This window comes from Calliphora vicina, chromosome 4 (assembly GCF_958450345.1).
Source record: "Calliphora vicina chromosome 4, idCalVici1.1, whole genome shotgun sequence".
In the NCBI taxonomy this organism is placed as follows: Eukaryota; Metazoa; Arthropoda; class Insecta; order Diptera; family Calliphoridae; genus Calliphora; species Calliphora vicina.
In genome coordinates, this window is record NC_088783.1 from 112,613,669 (window position 1) to 112,628,524 (window position 14,856).

Below are 14,856 nucleotides of genomic sequence, written 5' to 3' on the forward strand. Positions count from 1 at the left end.
GGAAATGATATATAGATGGGAAGGAATAAAGTTAAGTAATAAAGAATTAAGGGCATCTTTAAAATGATAGTTGAAAAGGGGAACAAATCATATAAGCTTTAAGATTTTCAATATTTTGGGGCTTTTTAGAAGCTTTAATTAAAGCTTTTTGGTTACGGAAGCTTTAAGCTTTCGGAAAGCTTTAAGCTTAGTGACATTTTTAGCTTATTAAAGGATTTAAGCATTTTTGTAACTTTAAGCTTTATTGAAGCTCTTGAATTAAATCGAAAGCTTTAAGCTTTTATAAAGCTTTAATAAATCTTTTGTTATCTAGATAAGGTAATGAAGAATTAAGGTCATCTTTAATAAGATAGTTGCTCCCCAAATCATAAGCTTTAAGACTTTCTATATTTTGAGGGCTTTTAGAAACTTTAAACAAAGCTTTTTGGATTTGGAAGCTTAAAGCTCTCTTGAAGCTTTATTAAAACTTGTCGAAGCTCTAGAATGTCTAGAAGCTTTAAGTTTTTATAAAGCTTTAATATAAAGCATTAAGCTTTTATTAAGCTTTAAACTTTTTAAAAGCTTTAAGCTTTTATAAAGCTTTAAGCTTTTTAAAAGTTTTAAGCTTTAATAAAGCTTTAAGTTTATATAAAGCTTTAAGCTTTTTAAAAGCTTTAAGCTTTTATAAAGCTTTAAGCTTTTATAAAGCTTTAAGCTTTTATCAAGCTTTAAGCTTTTATCAAGCTTTAAGCTTTTATCAAGCTTTAAGCTTTTATAAAGCTTTAAGTTTTTATAAAGCTTTAAGTTTTTATAAAGCTTTAAGCTTTTGTAAAGCTTTAGCTTTTATAAAGCTATAAGCTTTTTAAAAGCTTTAATCCTAAAAATGTTCGAAAGTTTTTAGAAGCTTTAAGATTTTCTACAAAAAATATTGATATTTTCCTTTAAGCTTCCAAAAACTAATCAGATTATATAAAGCTTTTAAGCTTTTTCGAAGCTTTAAGCTAAAATTACTAACATTTTCTCATAAGTAATTCAAACTGTAGTGTAGTTTTTCCACACAATGCTTAACAAAAAGGCCAACCAAACAATTTAATGAAAATTTCCTGCATATTTCTGCCCACATCATAAAGAATGTAGCAAATTTGCCGCCCTTCCCACCAGACTCTAGACTAAAGTGCACACATATTTGCATGATTTCACTGCCAACATTCAAATATACCCCAGGGATGTGTTAATAAATGTAACAAACAAATAGCATTGAGCAAAAAAAACAAAGACAAAGCTGGAATCTGTATAGAAAATCCTCATGTGCGTACATCAATGTTTAGAAATATATTTACAAATCCCTTTACATTATGCTACAGCATGACTACCAAACTCCCGCTCTTTCTCTTTCCCAGTTTGCTATTAAATAGAGAGCGAGATATTGTTGTTCTTTGGTTTGGTTAAACTTTTGTTTTTAATGCTTATTTCCGGTTTGGCTTTAACTGACAAACCAAAAACACAAACAAACAAAATAGTCATCATCCAGGCATCCTGATTTGCATCCTTAAAATATAGAAACTTTTGCCCCATGATTGCTAAATTCAAGCAGGAATAAATATTTTCATATATCGAGGGTTGTTGCTGCCACATTATTCAAGCAGCATCATTTGCCCGCTGGCTTTATACATATTTCATATTGACTTATAAACCCTTATTGCCTCATACAATAAATAAAACAACTGAAACATTGGCAGCATGTTCATGTATTTCTCTACATAAAGGATTCCCTTTTTTTGCGAACTGGAATATCATAATTTTCAAATGGGTGCTAATGGTTGCAACAACACCAACTACATCACCAACACCACAGAAAAAAATAAATGTCATCTGTATATTTGCAAATAATGAAGATGATAATGTCTGTGATAATAATGTTTCTGATAGTAAATTGCAACATTAAATTTAACCATTTGAATAAATTGTTTGAAACGAAATTTTTAAAAAAAAAAATACCTCAACATTTATACATATTGTAAAGAAATCATTCTAAAACTTATTCAAATAAGTTTTCTACATAATTTAAATGATTTTAAACATTTTTAAAAATAGTAGTATTTCTACTACTTTTTTTAAAACCGTTCCAAAACCAAATTTTATAACGAATTTTGTGTTTTAGTGTTTGAAAAACGCACTCAAATGAATTTACTGCATAATTTAAGCGATTTTAGACATTTTTAAAAATAGTAGTATTTCTACTACTTTTTTTAAAACCGTCCCAAAAAATAATTTTATACCGAATTTTATGTTTTAGTATTTGAAAAACTTACTCAAATGAATTTAAGCGATTTTTAAAAATAGTAGTATTTCTACTACTTTTTTTAAAACCGTCCCAAAACCAAATTTTATACCGAATTTTGTTTTTTTAGTGTTTGAAAAACGTACTCAAATAGATTTACTGCATAATTCAAGAGATTTTAGACATTTTAAAAATAGTAGTGTTTCTACTACTTTTTTTAAAACTGTTCCAAAACCAAATTTTATACAGAATTTAGTATTTTAGAGCTTAAAAAACATACTCAAATGAATTAAGTGCTTAATTTAAGCAATATTAGACATTTTTAAAAATAGTAGTATTTCTACTACTTTTTTTAAAACCGTCCCAAAACACAATTTTATACCGAATTTTATGTTTTAGTATTTGAAAAACTTACTCAAATGAATTTAAGCGATTTTAAACATTTTTAAAAATAGTAGTATTTCTACTTTTTTTAAAACCGTCCCAAAACCAAATTTTATACTGAATTTCGTGTTTAAGTGTTTAAAAATCGTTCTAAAATTAATTTTCTGCATAATTTAAGAGAATGTAGACATTTTAAAAATAGTAGTATTTCTACTACTTTTTTTAAAACTGTTCCAAAACCAAATTTTATGCCGAATTTTATGTTTTAGTGTTTGAAAACCATTCTAAATGAATTTACTGTATAATTTATACTATTTTAAAAATAGTAGTTTTTCTACTACTTTTTTTAATACCTCCCCAAAAACAAATTTTATATCGAATTTGATGTTTTAGTGTGAGAAAAACTTATTCAAAGGAATTTACTGCATAATTTAAGCGAGTTTAGACATGTTTAAAAATAGTAGTATTTTTACTACTTTTTTAAAACCCGTCCCAAAACACAATTTTATACCGAATTTTATGTTTTAGTATTTGAAAAACTTGCTCAAATGAATTAAAGCGATTTTAAACATTTTTAAAAATAGTAGTATTTCTACTACTTTTTTTAAAATTGTCCCAAAACCAAATTTTATACCGAATTTTGTGTTTTAGTGTTTGAAAAACGTTCTCAAATGATTTTACTGCATAATTTAAGCGATTTTAGACATGTTTAAAAATAGTAGTATTTCTACTACTTTTTTTAAAAAATTTTCAAAAACAGTTTTTAATGCCCAAAATTGTTTAATTTGATATCAAAGTCATCATAAAACAAAAAAATAAGTATTTTTGATACAAATTTAATAAATTTTTTGTCAATTAAAAAAAAAATTCCAAAAATTTCTATTGAAATTTTCTTGTTATAAGTTTTTATTTTTATTTTTTTTTTACACAACCTTGAAAATTTATAAATTAACTTTTTGTGTTTTACACTCCTAACAAGATGAGCAAAAAAGTTGGTCATCTAATGCTTAAGCCTATTAAAATTTGTATTTTCCTTTACAGATTTTGCATTAAAAATCCTTTTTAAATTGCGTTTTAAATAAATATTTTACCATCTATTGTATTCCCCTGCTAAACATTTGAAAATAATGGACAACCCAAGCTGTGTGCTAAACAAATTTCTTATTTAAAAGTTAAGTTTTGTTTATGATTTAATGTTAAGGACACGTGTTTGTCCTTGATTTTTATTACTTTTCGGGGTTTTTAAAAAAAATGTTGCTGGAAATGAAACCGGAAATTAACCCTGTTTGAATAAACTCAAATGCTGTTTTGCTTTAGGACTCATAAAAACATGTTTTATTGTTTGTTTTCTTATAAATAATCAAAAAAAATATTAAAATTTACGGTTACTTTTATGCCTGCACGCTTTTTGAATGATTTTTAACGATGTGTTTACTACTCGTATGAGATTTCCACTCTCTCTTACTCCCCTCTCAGACTCATACAAACTTTTTTGGTTTATTGTTTATATTTAACTTCTTTTTAATGTTTACTACTTAAATGTATCAGGTTTTATACAGTTATTTTCTATTCTTGCTTGCTCTGCCTCTCCTCCCTCTTGTTACTCCTGTTTTTTTTATAGTTGCGCTCTTTTGTTTTGTTTGTTAATGTTTACGGTTGTTTGCCTTAAATCATACATACATACACATGTGTTTGTTGTACTCCCACTTACCTTATCTTCTGCCTCTTCGGCTCTTTCCTCTGCCTCAATGACTCTCTGCTCCAACTCTAGTAACTGTAATTGTAAAGAAAAAAGAGATAAACACAAAAACAGTGTGTGAGAAGAGTTATTAATAATGTTAATCGTAGAAAGAAAGAATTATTATTATTAAAAGGAAGTCATGTGTAATGTTTTGATAAACAAACTAATGCAAGTAAATTATTATTGAGAAGACATTAGTAAAAGAGAGAGAGAGAACAGACAAATATAAATGCTAGACAGTTAATAAAGCTGCCATATTAAAAGCAAAAAAGGGGGGGGGGGGGTGTTAAATGACTATTTAATAAGATTTTTATAAAAATAAAGCAAGTTTTAATAAGTTTTGTTAGAATTTTAATGTAAAACAAGGGCATATGGTTAAATTCTATATTTTTTGAAGTAAATTTTGAAGGAAAGTACATTTAAGTACAAAAAGAATAAAAAATTGAGGCTAACATGTTAAAGCTAAAGTTATTTAAGGCAGTTTGTTTAAGAAATAATGTTAAAGTAACAATATTTTATATGAATTAGAAAGAAAAACAATAAATTTTTAGAAAAAAAGTTTAAATTTTAAATTTGTGTGAATATAATTTTAATTTCTAGCAAATTTTTATTGAAAAACTATTAAAAAACCTAAACTAACGTAAATTTTAAGTCTGGAAAACTAATTTTAATTAAAAATTTTCGCTTAAATAAAATTTTTATTGTTATTTTTTAATGAATATAATTCATATTGTTTTAAAATAATCTATAAAAAGCAAAAAAATTAAAAAAAATTAATAGAAAACCATAAAAAATTCAAATTTCTACTAAAAATTTTCAAGGCGTATGATTAATATTTAATTAGAGGTTTTCTGAGAAAATCCTTTATAACTTTTACACAATTCAAGTTTGTAAAGAAATTTTTAATAGTAATGAAAGCTAAAACTCTATGGTATTAAATGATAAATAACAATGTTTACAATGATGCAATATAAGTAACAATTTCTAAGCTTCAATAAAAATTTTCAAAAATTTAAAAATTTAATTTTCTTAATTTTTCAACCTAAATTAAATTTTTATTAGATCTCTAACTAAATAGAACTTGTTTGATATAAATATCATAATTTACAAACAAAAAATCTTTTATTTTTTAACAAATAATGGCAAAGATTCGTTAAATTTGAATTAAATGTAACAGGGCGTATGATTGATATTTATTTAAAAGTAATGCAAGAATCTAAATATCTTCTAGACTATTACAGATATTAAAGTAAATGTAAATCATAATTAAAACTAAGACTCTAGGCTTCTTAATAGTTAATAACTAGCATTACTATTATTCAATATTAGTAACAATTTCACAGCTTCAATAAAATGTTTCAGAAATTTAAAAATTTTAATTTCTCTAAATTTTGCTCCTAATTGTATTTTCAATAGAGTTCTAACTAAATATAACTTGTATTTCATAAAAGTTAGGCTTTAGACACAATAAATCCATTCTTTTGTATTAAGAAATGACAAAAATCCATGAAATATTAATTGAAAATAGCAGGGCGTATGATTGATATTTAATTAAAAGTTATGTTAGAAAAATCTAAATAACTTTTTAACTATTAATGATATTAAAGTAAATGTAAATCATAATTAAAGCTAAGACTCTAGGCTTCTTAATAGTTAATAACTAGTCTTACTACTATTCAATATTAGTAACAATTTCACGACTTCAATAAAAATGTCAGAAATTTAAAAATTTTAATTTCTCTAGATTTTTCCCCTAATTATATTTTTATACAAGTTTTAACTAAATATAATTTGTATTTCATAATTATTAGGCTTTAGCCACAATAAATCCATTCTTTTTTATTAAGAAATGACAAAAATCCACGAAATATGATTTGAAAATAGCAGGGCGTATGATTGATATTTAATTAAAAAGTTATGTATGAAAAATCTAAATAACTTAAAGACTATTAAAGGTATTAAGATAAATGTAATTGCTAATGAAAGCTATGACTATACAGTTTTAAATAATTAACAATTAGCATTACAACATTTCGATATTTGTTATAATTTCAAGGCTTTAATAAAAATTTTCAAAAAAATTTCCAAATTAATTTTTAAAAATTTTTAACCTAAGCTGTGGTTTTATTAAATTTCTTAGTATTATTACTTGTATTTTATTAAAATCATGCTTAACTATCAAAAAATCTTTTCTTTTTGAACAAGAAATCATAAGAATTCGTGAAATTTGAATTGTAAGTAACAGGGCGTATGATTGATATTAATTTAAAAGTTATGCAAGATAAATAATCTAAATAACTTTTAAACTATTAAAGATATTAAAGTAAATAATAATCGTAATTAAAGCTAAGACTTTAGGCTTTTGAATACTTAACAATAATGTTTATAACTATTTAATATTATTAATAATTTCAGGGTTTCAAGCTAAAATTTAAAAAATTTTAAAATAAATTTTTCTAAAATTTTAACCTAAATTGTATTTTAATTTGATTTCTAACTAAATATGATTTGTATTTTTTTAAATACCTTTCTTGACTATCAAAAAATCTATTATTTGTTTACAAGAAATAACAAAAATTCATAAAATTTTATTTTAAAGTATCAGGACGTATGATTAATATTTAATTGCTAGTTATATAGGAAAAAGCTAAATAAGTTTTAAACTATTTAAGGAATTAGGGTAAATTGAGAGGCTTATGAAAGCTTAGAGTCTCAAGATTTGAATATGAAATGTAGAGTTCTTCTTAATCTTTAATTTGTATGTAATTTTCACAACTTTATTAAAAAATTTCCCAAAATTTTAATTTTAATTTTTCTTAAAATGAATCTTAAATTGTAGTTTTATTAAATTTTTAACTAAATATATTTTGTATTTTATAAATATCATGATTTACCACTAAAAAATCGGTTATTTTTTATAAAAAATTAGAATTTTTTGTTCTAATTTTTCACAAAACTCCTTTAAAATGTAATGGGATATTGAAATATTTTAAATATTTATACATTTTTGAAAAGTAGACACAATTTCCTTTCCATTGATATCAAATATGTCTAACTTTTCTTTCCCTAATATCAAACAGATGAAGGCAAACATAAAGTCTTAAAGTAAAATTTCCCTTGTTTAGTTAAAAAATTTCCCTAAATGCAGTAAATTATCTTATTCACTGTGTAAATGTATGTTTATGTGGGTGTCCCTGCTAAAATGCAACAACTATACAAAACAACCGGAGAGGGAATTGTGTCTACAATAAAGGAAACTTTCTCTTAGCAAAGACAACTACCATTCACAGTAGTGTTGTCGTGAGTTATGTTGCCACAACTACTCAACAATAGATGGCGCTTTAATAATATTACAAGCAAACACTGAAAGTACTGAATGTTTAACATAATTTCTTTAAATTTCTATAAATAGATAAAGTTTATAATGAGAATGTTCATTTGTCTGCTAGTTTTATTAATTCCACATATTTTAAAATTCCGAAACTAATAAAATTGGAGAAAAATAGCAAGCAAACAAGCAAACTGAATAATTGGTACTCCAACGTCCTGAGGTAGATTCAGTTCAGGCAGGAAATAATATGAATGTTAATGTTAGGGAGGGAAATTTAATATTTTTCACTTTCCCTGGACTCAAACCCTTCATTTAATGAATAATTTCTTTTTACTTTCTGTTTAATTTTAAATATTCTCTAGTTTTTTCTGTTTTAATTAAAATTGCACAATTTTTCATATTCAATTTAATTCACAATTGATGCAACTGTATTTGTAATTAAGTGCCAATATTTCAGCACATCTGTTTGTGACACTTTTACTTCATTAACTATTCATAGTTTCAAATTAAAACTGGAAAAAAGTTAAATTTTTTTTAAGGATTTAAGCAATAAAATAAATAATTTTTTTGTTAAACAAATTCTGCATATTTTACATGAAATTATAGATTTTTTTAACATTTAATTTAAAACCAGAGACTCCAAGCTTTCATTGGCATCACAATTTAACATAATCTCTTTAATAGTTTAAAAGTTATTTAGATTTTTCTAACATAACATGCAATTAAATATCAATCATACGCCCTGGCACTTAAAATTAAAATTTCACGAATTCTAAAGATTTGTTGTACAAAAATTAAAGATTTTTTTAATAGTTAAGCAGGATTTTAATAAAATACAAATAATAGTTACTAAGAAATCTAATAAAAACACAGTTTAGGTTAAAAATTTAGAAAAATTATTTTGGAAATGTTTTGAAAAAATTTATTAAAGCCTTAAAATTATTACTAATATTGTAATGTTGTAGGACTAATTGTTTGTAATTTAAAACTCTATAGTCTTAGCTTTCATTAGCATTAACATTTATCTTAATACCTTTAATAGTCTTTTATTTATTTAGATTTTTCTAACATAACTTGCAATTAAATATCAATCATAAGCCCTGTTATTTTCAATTCATATTTCAAGGATTTTTGACATTTCTTAATAAAAAATAACAGATTTTTTGTGGTTAAAGCCTAACATTTATGAAATACAAGTTATTTTTAGTAAGAACTCGTTTAAAAATACAATTAGGGGAAAAATTTAGAGAAATTAAAATTTTTAAATTTCTGAAATTTTTATTGGAGCCGTAAAATTTTTACTAATATTGACTAAAAGTAAGGCTAGTTATTAACTATTTGGAAAACTAGAGTCTTAGCTTTCATTATTATTTACATTTACTTTAATATCTTTCATAGTTTAAAAGTTATTTAGATTTTTCTAACATAACTTGCAATTAAATATCAATCATACGTCCTGTTACTTTCAATTAAAATTTCATGCATTTTAGTGATTTCTTGTTGAAAAAGAAAAGATTTTCTTGATTATTAAGCATGATTTTCATAAAAAGGAACTTATGTTTAATGAGAAATTTATTCGAAAACTAGTTTATGATGAAAATTTAGAAAAATATATTTAAAAATTTTCTAAATTTTTTATTAAAGTCCAGAAATTGTTGCTAATATTGAAGAGTTGTAAAGCTAATTGTTATTTGTTTAAAATTCTATAGCCTTAGCTTGCTATACTATTTTAATTTAGCTTAATAGCTTTAATATTATGAAAATTATTTTGAATTTTCTTAAATAACTTTTAAATAAATATTAATAATACGCCCAAATATTTAAATTAAAATTTCTTGAATTGTTTGTTATTTCTCACTAAAAAAGTTAAGTTTTTTCATAGTAAGGCTTGATATTTAATAAAATATAAGTTAAATTTAGTTCGATATTTAATAAAAATAAAATTTAGGATAAAAATTAAGAAAAATTATTATTTAAATTTCTGAAAATTTGTATTAAAGCCCGGAAATTGCTATTAATAAAACATATGTGTAAGAAATGTTGTTTACTATTTAATACCTTAGAGTTTTAGCTTTCATTAACATTAACATTTGTTTTACAATCTTTAATAATGCAAAAAGTTATTACGATTTTTTCTTTATAACCTCTAATTAAATATTAATCATACGTCCGGAAGGCAGCTTTTTTAATTTGATTTTTTTCAAGTTATTTATTAAAAATTTACAGATTTTTTAATTGAAATATATAATATATATCTAATATAAATTATATTTAATAAAAAATTGTAATAAAAGTTATAATTAACATAAAATTTTTTAGAAATAAAATTTTTAAGAAAAATAAAAATTTGTTTAAGGCTTTAAATAATTATAAAAGATTATGAAGTGGTATAAACTTTCAAATACAGTTTATAACTTTGGACTGTTGGCTTTCATTTCCACTTGCTTTTGTTTGAATAGCTTTAATTAATTCAAATTTATTTACATTTTTTGAGCATAACCTAGTAATAAATATTAATCATACGTCCTGTTGATTTTAACTTAATTTCTTTTTTATTTAAAAAAATTAAAGGTTTTATTATTAGCAATCAATATTTATTCTCAATTTTATGTATTTTTTAAAGAATAATGCTTTAAACTATATAAAATGTTTTATTTTAAAATTATTTTTTTCATTTATGAATTTTATTTGAAGTATTTTTTCAGCACTTTAAATAACATACTTCATAATCAATCATTTACAAAAAAAAAAAATGCATAAAAAACTGGATGATAAATTAGCTTACAAAAAAAAACTTTCACAAACCTTTACATAACGAAGCAATAATCAATGTTCAAATATAAAAATCATACCTAACATTAGGTGTTTAAGCATAAAATTGCTAAAACACTCATTGGAAAACTTAAAACACCCACATGATACAGCTGGTTTGTACATTAAACTGCTTTAACACGCATATAAAATGTGTATAGAAAAGCAAATTTGAAGTGGTGGCAACAAATTCAAAGTTTGTGAAAAAAAAATCTGTTGGAAATTAAATTTCTTTTAAAGGGAGACAGACATGTTTTTAGCTGTTTTTAGCTAATGTTTAAAAATCATGTTTAACATAATTTTTGCTTAATCTAGTTAAATATCTCCACTAAATGTGTTAAGGGAAGAATCTAAAAATATTTATGTTTTATAGAAATATTTGGTTTAATTTATTTAAACACGTAATATTTATAGCTAAAGTGGTTTTTTGTTGCTTAAAAGCTAGAATTTGTATCCTACTTTATATTTTCCTTTCACTTCACTTCCCGCTGTCTTACCATCAAATACATTTGAAAGCATTGGCATGTCTGTTTGTCATGTTTATTTTTTGTAGCTTACAATATTTTTATCTAAAAGTATTACTGTAACTATAAAGGAAATGTTTGTTTTCAATATTCTAAATATATTAACATTAGCCACCTAAAACTCAAAAGCAGCAGATTATAGATAAAGGAAGTAAATATTTAGAATTTTTTATAGCCTAAAAGCAAAAATTAAGGCACAAACTTCAAAAATCCATAATTAAAAATTTGATAAAATCAAAAGCTAGTTAGGAAATTATAGTTATACCATAAATCTAAAAAACAAAATTTTACACAAGTAACAAAATTTTCAAAAAATTATAAAAAATACTATTTATAGATTTATATTTCCTTTTTAATTTCCATTTAATAGCCTCAAGTCTTGGCTTTAAGTTGCTATTTAAATTATTTTGATACATGCTCTACATTCAAAGTTATAAGTATTTATGTAACATAACCTACAATTAAATATTAATCATACGCTGTGTTATGTTTTTTCAAAATATTATAAAATTTTAGTATTTCTTAACAAAAATGCTTAGGTTTTTCTTTGGTATATTAAAATTAATACGAAAATTTTATAGAATTTAGTAAAATAATTAAAAATTTTGATATTTTCTTTACTAATTTTGACCAACAAATATTTGCAAAATTTTTATTTTTTTTTTTTAATTAGAAAAAATATTTAAAAATATAAATTATAAAAGAAAATCTAACTTGTTAACATCATTTAAAAGCCTAATGACTTGGCTTTTATTTTCAATTTTAAAAATTTGAATAATTTTTCTACATTAAATTTTATAGGTATTTGTGTATTATAACCTGTAATTAAATATTACTCATACGCTTTATTATAATTAATTTAAATAATTAAAAATTTTAGTGTTTCTTAAGAAAAATATTTGGCTTTTTGCTTTAGAAAACTAAATTTAATAAGATAATCTAAATGAATTTTGTAAAATATTTAAAAAAATCAATCTTTTTTTGACAGATTTTGGCAAATAAAAAGTTTGTAACTTTTGAAATTTTCATTTTTAAATATTAAAAAAATTATAAAAAATACAATTTAAATATCAAAATATAATTTGGTATTCTTACTTAAAATTATGAAGTATTGTGCTTTATTTGTTATTTAAATAATCTTCATGGCTTTGCTATCGTAAAAGTTATAGCCATTTTTCTAACTCAACCTGTAATTAAATATTACTCATACGCTGTGTTATGTTTATTTGAAATATTTCATAATTTTAGTGTTTATTTACAAAAAGTTAGGGTTTTTGCTTTAGAATATTAAACTTTGATGTAAAGTTTATTTAAATTCAATAAAATCTTGAATAAAATTACAATATTTTCTAATTGAAATAAAAAAAGAAATTTTATGTTTTTTTTAATTGTAAGTTTTCAAAGTTTAAAAAATTCTAAAAATTATTTTTTATATTAAAACACTTGCTTTGTTATAACAATTTAGAAGCTTGTAGTCTTAGCTTTTATTTGTAATCCAAGAAATTTTAATAATTGTTGTACTTTCAAAGTTGTAGCCATTTTTCTAACTCATACTATAATTAAATATTAATCATACGTTACTGTTATATTTAGTTTAAATATTTCATAATTTTAGTGATTATTTCCTACAATTTATGGTTTTTTCATTAGAATATTAAATGGTGAGGTAAAGTTTATATGAATGAATTCAATAAAATCTTGAACAATATTACAATATTTTCTAATTGAAATAAAAAAATAAATTTTAAGATTTTTTTTATTTTGATTTTTGAAAGTTTAAAAAATTCTAAAAATTATTTTTTATATTAAAACACTTGCTTTGTTATAATAGTATAGAAGCTTGAGGTCTTGGCTTTCATTTGTTATACAAGAAATTTAAATAATTGTTGTACTTTCAAAGTTATAGCTATTTATCTAATGTAACCTGTAATTAAATATTAATCATACGCTGTGTTAGTTTGATCTAAATATTTGTATTTTTGGTGTTTATATCCATAAATGTTTAGTTTTTTCTTTAGAATTTGATATTGAAAAATAAAATGTACTTAAATAATGTAACTTCTTATCCCATATTGCATTTTTTACTTATTGTAGAATTTTTGAAAATTTTGAAATTTTCGTTTGTGCAAGTTTGAAAAATTCTAAAAAATACATTTTTTATTTAAAATTTTCTTTATAGTTCCCAGCTTATAGCTTTAAGTTTTAGCTTTAATATGCAATTTAAATAATCTTCATAACTGTTCTGTACTTTTAGTTATAGCCATTTGTCTAACTTATCATGTAATTAATATTAATCATACGTATTTTATAAATTTATTTTTTTTTTGTTTATTTAGTAATTTTTTTATAAAAAATTTAAGGTTTTTTAATGAAATCAATCAATTATAAAATTTGTTATACAATTTTAATAAATTCAAAAGAATTTTAATGAAATTGTTGCAATAATTTTGTTAATTTAAAAATTAAAAAAAAAATATTACTCTTTAAAGATTTTAGCTTTTAAATTTACAAATATTTAATAAAAATTATGTATAAAACAGAATTATAAATCACATTTACTTTAACTTAAAGTTCAAAAACCAATATTCTAACAACAACATAAAGACCGCACACAAACAAATGTAAGTTCGTGTGTTGCCATTAAAAAGCTTGGGCCTAAAATTATGCTTTACTTTTTGTTATACTTCTTTGTATTTATAGATTGTATTGCAGAGTTTTCTTTTACACAAACAGCAGCAACAATATGCTGCCTGTTTGTTTGCTGAGTTTGATTGGTAGGTGGGCTTTGAGGTGGCACGGCTGTACTTTTATTTAACTGTCAATGTCAACGTTATATTTTTGTTGTTTTTGAATTTTGAATTTTTACCAAAACTTTATTTAAACGTTTCATCCACCCCAGTTTAAAAAAGCACAAGAAGGACCTTTACAATATTTGCTCGGGTATTGTTATGCTTGCTGTTTTGTTTTTCATGTTTTTCCTTGTTATTTTTGTAGGTGTGTTTGTTTTAAGTGGCTTTACCGGCTGGGGAGTGGTAAATAAATAAACAGAGAAAAACATGCTTTTTGGAGAGTTGTATATGTACAAAAAAGCAGTCATGTACTATGAAGTATTTACCCAGTTTAATGAGAGTAAAGTGGAGAGCTAAATATTAAAGACTTAAATTTTTCATAAGAAATAATAAAATTTTAAATTAGTTAAATTAACGTATGAGTAATATTTAATAAAAGGTTAAGTTAGACAAATTGCTATAATTTTTAGTGTAAATCACTTATAAAGATTTTTTCAATTGGTAATTAAAGCCAAAAGTCAGGCTTTTAAATTAGTTTAACAAGCCTTATCTTCTTTTATAAATTCTATTTTTAAAAATTTTTTCAACTTTCAAAAATTAAAATTTTAAAAATATTTTTTTCCAAAATCTGACAAGAAAATAACAAAATTTGTACTTATTTTACTAAATTCATGACAATTTTCTTTTTAGTTTTAATACGCAGAAGAAAAAACCCAAAAATTTTCTTAAAAAACACTAAAATTTTAAATTATTCGAAAAAACCTAACACAGCGTATGATTAATATTTAATTACAGGTTACATTAGATAAATAGCTATAACTTTGAAAGTACAACAATTATTAAAATTTCTTTGATAACAAATGAATGCCAAGACCTCAAGCTCCTATACTGTTATAACAAAGAAAGTTCTTTAATATAAAAAATAATATTTAGAATTTTTTAAACTTTCAAAAATCAAAATAAAAAAATCTTAAAATTTTTTTTTTTTTGAATTAGAAAATGTTGTAATTTTATTA

At 22.7% G+C, this 14,856-nt stretch overlaps 1 protein-coding gene across 8 annotated transcripts in view; it reads right to left on the reverse strand.

Moving 5' to 3' along the window:
- The window catches only part of LOC135956281 (uncharacterized protein CG43867), a 354,041-nt gene that overhangs the window by 87,935 nt on the left and 251,250 nt on the right, over positions 1 to 14,856 (reverse strand). For all 8 annotated transcript variants that reach the window (XM_065506722.1, XM_065506718.1, XM_065506717.1 and 5 more), the window contains exon 2: positions 4,356 to 4,418. In XM_065506722.1, coding sequence (XP_065362794.1) covers positions 4,356 to 4,418 — 63 coding nt within the window. The remainder of the gene's footprint in view (positions 1 to 4,355; positions 4,419 to 14,856) is intronic.